General features: G+C 38.1%; 2 protein-coding genes across 2 annotated transcripts in view; both read left to right on the plus strand.

Moving 5' to 3' along the window:
- Cbr-mrps-14 overlaps positions 1-1,596 on the plus strand; it is a gene marked incomplete at both ends in the record, with an annotated part of 2,049 nt that extends 453 nt beyond the window's left edge. The window contains 4 exons of the mRNA XM_002629794.2: positions 144-278; positions 353-555; positions 612-774; positions 1,345-1,596. Of these exons, the coding sequence (XP_002629840.2) occupies positions 144-278; positions 353-555; positions 612-774; positions 1,345-1,596 (753 nt within the window). The remainder of the gene's footprint in view (positions 1-143; positions 279-352; positions 556-611; positions 775-1,344) is intronic.
- A 1,137-nt stretch (positions 1,597-2,733) lies between these two features.
- Positions 2,734-5,227, plus strand: part of CBG20219 — a gene marked incomplete at both ends in the record, with an annotated part of 6,192 nt that continues 3,698 nt past the window's right edge. Inside the window, 2 exons of the mRNA XM_045241721.1 lie at positions 2,734-2,844; positions 3,573-3,918. Coding sequence (XP_045096980.1) covers positions 2,734-2,844; positions 3,573-3,918 — 457 coding nt within the window. The remainder of the gene's footprint in view (positions 2,845-3,572; positions 3,919-5,227) is intronic.

Here is a 5,227-nt window from a genome sequence, read left to right on the forward strand (position 1 = left end):
GGATGTCAGAAGATGTAAAATTAAATTTTTTTTCAAAATTCCAACGTCTTCTGAAATCCGAAAACGCAATTTTCTGAAATTTTCGCTTTGTTACCTCTCTTTCTCATGCGATTCCCGACATTTTTAAACCCATATCGCCCTAGTTTGACAATTTTTGGATTCCGAATTCAGAATACGTCAAAATTCAGAATCTCACCAAACTAGGTCTATATGGGTATCAAAATGTCAGAAATTGCATGAAAAATACGGTTAACGATGTGAAAATTTCAGAAAATTGCGTTTTCGCAATTCAGAAGACGTCAAAGTTTTTTTTTTGAAAAATTGCTTTTTCGAGCCAAAATGTTTCGAAAAGTGCAGTAATCCACAAAAGACTTTGAATTCCAGATTCCTGTCCACGGTGGCTCCAGAAGCAGCTGCTTCTCCAGCAGCCGACGCTGCTGCTGCTGAGAATGCAGAAGTCGTCGAGGATTCTGGAAAGCCAACGAAGACCCAACGCCTCACCCAACCGTACTCATCCAAAGCGATCACCACGCTGAAATTGGATCAGTATCCATTGTAAGTTGGCCATCTTTAGGCTTGGTCCCACTCTTACAAAAAGAGTCGTGCCTCAGTATACCCCCATTTCCCCCTTCGTCTCCATTTCCTATGACCAATGCATACATGTCCCTTTTGCTCAGATATGTGGAGCGAGAATGGTGGAAAACCGGAAAACGAATGACATTCTGGGCGAGTTGGCGTCAGTTGAGAGATGTCAAGCGGCGGCAACAAGTGCAGGTAACCTATAAATTTCTGAATTTGTTGAAAAAAACTTTTTTCGAAAAATCTTTGATGCCTTCGGAATTCCGAAAACGCATTTTTCTGAGATTTTCACTTCGTTTACCGTCTTTCTCGTGCGATTTCCGACATTTTGATACCCATATCGACCTAGTTTGGTGAGATTCTGATTTTTGACGTCTTCTGAATTCTGAATCCGAAAATTCTCAAACTAGGGCAATATGGGTATCAAAATGTCTGAAATCGCATGAGAACGACGGTTAACGATGTGAAAATTTCAGAAAATTGCGTTTCTGGGAATTCAGAAGACGTCAAAGTTTTTGAATAACATTTTTTTGAAATTCAGGGATTCTTTCTTTTTTTCTGAAAATTCTACAGTAATCTCAAAATGCTACAATAACATAAAACGAAACGCTGCAGTAATTCTGAGAACTACAGTTATCCGAGTTGCTACAGTAATCCGAGTAGCTACTGTAACCTAAAACTATAGTAATCCCGAAAATTACAGTAATCCTGAAAAATACAGTAACCCAAAAACTACAGTAATCCACTTCTGAAATGTTCTTCCAGGAAGTGGGCGCGGATCGAATGCGTCTAAAAGCCATCAAATTCAACACAATCCTCCCACAAGCGATTCGTGACGAAGCGGCCGAGAAGATGCAGAAGGCCCGTCGTTACGATCATCCCCGTCTGATTCTGAATATGTGTCAATTCACAGGACGTCAACGTGGAAAGATCAAGCCGTATCGACTGAGTCGTCATCTGTTCCGTCGATTCGCCGATCGATCGGCGTTGTCCGGCGTGCAGAGAGCCATGTGGTGATTGAGATGGATTATCGATTTTTTTATTGATTTTTTGGTTTTTAAATATGCTTTGTGACCTAGATAGATTCCTTCTTTTTTGTTGTTACACAGAATAAAGTTTTCGTTTTTTTTTTGGAATTCTCAATGTCCCATCGGTTTTAAGACCCGAATTCAATATATCTCATTTTTATTGATTTATAGATTTTTTTTTCAAATTTTTCGATTTTTTGAAATTTTCAACGACTTCCAGCTGTCTATGATCATAGACAGCTGAAAATCGTAAAAATTCTGAAATTCCAGAAAAATCGAAAATTTCAGATTTTTCGAAATTTCCCAATTTTTGAAAATTATTGATTTTTTCGAATTTTTGGAAATTTGAATTTTTTGAAATTTTCAGAATTTTCCGATTTTGGAATTTTAGATTTTTCCGATTTTCGGATTTTTCGAACATTGGAATTTTTGAAAATTTCAAGTTTCCCATGTTTTGGAAAATTTGAAATTTCTGGAAATTTTTCAAAAATTTGGTGCATTTTGGATTGTTCGGTATTTTATTTTATTTTTTGATTTATTTGAATATTTCTGAAAATTCAAAAAATTCACAATTTTCAGATTTATTGAATTTTTTGCGAAAATTTCGATTTTTTTGAAATTCCGAAAATGTTCAAATTTTTTTGAATTTCTGAAATTTTTTGATTTTCAGATTTTTTGGAATTTTTTTTCCATGTTTCTGAAATTTCAGATTTCGATTTTTCCCAACTTTCAGATTTTTTATATTTTGAATTTTGCGATTTTCGTATTTTTCGAACATTTGGATTTTTTGAAATTTCGAAAAATTTGAGATTTTTGAGTTTTTCTGAATTTTGCTGAAAAAATTGAAAAAAACTTCCCAATTCTTAAATTCAACATTTTTCAAAATTTTGGATTTTCTGAAAATTCAAAAAATGTCCAATTTTCAGATTTTTCCAAAATTTCGAAATTTTTCAAAAATTGGGATTTTTGGAAAAATTTCGGATTTTTTCAATTTTCTGAAATTTTTGAATTTTTTCAACTATTCTGCAAATTTTCAAATTTCCAATTTTTTCGAATTTCCATTTTTCTCTCCCCTATGTCCCCAATTTTTAAGCCATTTTGCACCTATTTTCAGCTCTCTCTATCTATGACAACTGATGCCGGCAACACCCCAGAATTGGCCTCCCTACCATCCGAACTCCTCTGTCAACTATTCACCTACCTCCCAAATCGAAAATTGATCACTGAGATTCCGTTGGTGTGTCAAAGATTCAACACCATCCTCAACGATGACAAGTTTTGGAGCCGGAGAATTGTGAGGATTGCAAAATGAAAAATGACCCAAAAATGATGAGAAATGACCCAAAAATCATGAAAAATGACACAAAAACCATGATTTTTTACCTGAAAATTATGAAAAACGCTTTAAAATGGCCTAGAATAGCCTGAAAATATCTTTTAGAAGCCTTAAAATGGCTTAAAATGACCTAAATTAGCCTAAAAATGGCCTAAAAATGGTCGAAAACGGCCTAGGACCAAAAATCTCAAAATTTCGGGATTTCTAGGCCACCAATACTCGAAATTTTAGGCCATAAAAACGCAAAAAAAAACATCAACTTTCGACAAAAAAATCGTGAAATATTTGGGTTTTTTGAAGCTACAGTAACCCGAAAAAAAAGCTACAGTAATCTAAAAATGAGAAATTGAGGATCTACAGTAATCTAGAAAGCTGCAGTAACCCAATTATCTACAGTAATAAAAAAGGCTACAGTAATCCAAAGTCAGATAAAAAAGAGCTTCTACAGTAACCCTAGAACCTACAGTAACCCAAAAACCTGGAAAATAGAGTATCTACAGTAATCCGAAAACAGCTACAGTCATATTTTTTTCGAATTTTTGAAATTTTGGGTTTTCGAAGCTACAGTAATTCAAAAAGACATCTACAGTAATCCCTTTACACTAAATTTGTATCTCTTCCGCTTCCAGCGTACCGAACACCTGGTCCATCAACCGGAATGCGAAGTGTCCCATCCCAACTACCAACCCAAACGCTCATTCCACTCAATGCGAACCGCCCGTTCGAGATTCAGAGACTGGGAGACGCAGACGGTGCACGTGGCACTTGGCCACTCGGCTACTGTAGACTCGGTGCTGCTATTCAAGACTGAGCAACAGCACAAACAATTCTGTCTATCCGGCTCGCGGGACCGAACGATACGTCTGTGGGATCTGGAGAATGTGAGGAACGGTGTGGAGGACACGTGGACGGTCGCCAAGGATGAGACCGCCCATTTGGGATGGATTTGGAATATGGCGAGGGACGACACTACGGGTTAGAGATGGCTTTTTGAAGGGGTTCGAGCCCGAAAATGGGACTTTTGAGCTCCTGGACGTTCTAGAACTGGTCATTTCGCAACCCGGACGTTTTAGAACCATTTTCAACGGTTTAGACCTCGAAGATGGGGTTTTCTAGCTATTTTGAGCCTAGGACGTTTTAACTATTTTTGAACAATTTTAACCCCAAAAATTAGTTTTATGAGCGATTTCGTGTCTAGAAATGGGATTTCCGAGCTGTTTGGACCCCAGGACGTTCCAGAAACGGACATTTCACAACCCGGACGCTTTGGAACCGTTTTCCGAAGATTCTAGTAATTTTGAGCAATTTTGAGCTTAGAATTCGATTTCTCGGCTACAGGACGTTTCGCAACTGTGACATTTTAGAACCGGATGTTTTGGAACCGTTTCCTGACGACTTAGAGCCCGAAAATTGGGCTTTTGAGCAATTTTGAGCATACACATAGGTTTTAGACGACTTTTTGGACTCCAGGACGTTCCAGAACCGGTCATTTCGCAACCATGACGTTTCAGAACCATTTTGGACGGTTTTGGACGATTAAAACCCCAAAAATCAGATTTCCGAGCAATTTTGAGCTCAGAAATTTTATTTTTTGGTCCTAGGACGTTTCGCAACTGTGACTGTCAAGAACCGGACGTTTTAGAACCGTTTTTAAAACGATTTGAACCTTGAAAATGGTATTTTCTACTATTTGGAGCCTAGAAATGAGTTCTGGACAATTTTTGGACACCAGGGCGTTCTAGAACCGATCATTTGGCAACCATGACGTTCTGAAACCATTTCTAGACGATTCAGACTCCAAAAATGGGATTTTTGAGTAGTTTTGACTCCAGAAACGGCCTTGGACGACTATTTGGACTCCAGGACGTTCTGAGACCGGTCATTTCGCAACCATGACGTTTCAGAACCATTTTGGACGGTTATGGATGATTAAAACCCCAAAAATCAGATTTCCGAGCAATTTTGAGCGTAGAATTCGATTTTTGGGCTCCGGGACGTTTCGCAACTGTGACATTTTAGAACCGGTCATTTCGCAACCCAGACTCTTTAGAACCGTTTTCCGAAGATTCTAGCAATTTTAACGCTAAAAGTCAGATTTTCGAGCAATTTTGAGCCTTCAAACTGATTTTCGGGCCCCAGGACGTTTCGCAACTGTGACGCTTCAGAACCAGTTTTGGACGATTTTGACCCCGAAATTGGGTTTTTTTAGCAACTTTGAGCCTTCTATTGGTTCTAGACGATTTTCGGGTCCTAGGAGACGTTCTAGAACCGGTCATTTCGCAAC

Source organism: Caenorhabditis briggsae (assembly GCF_000004555.2).
Source record: "Caenorhabditis briggsae complete genome, chrII, whole genome shotgun sequence".
NCBI lineage: Eukaryota > Metazoa > Nematoda > Chromadorea > Rhabditida > Rhabditidae > Caenorhabditis > Caenorhabditis briggsae.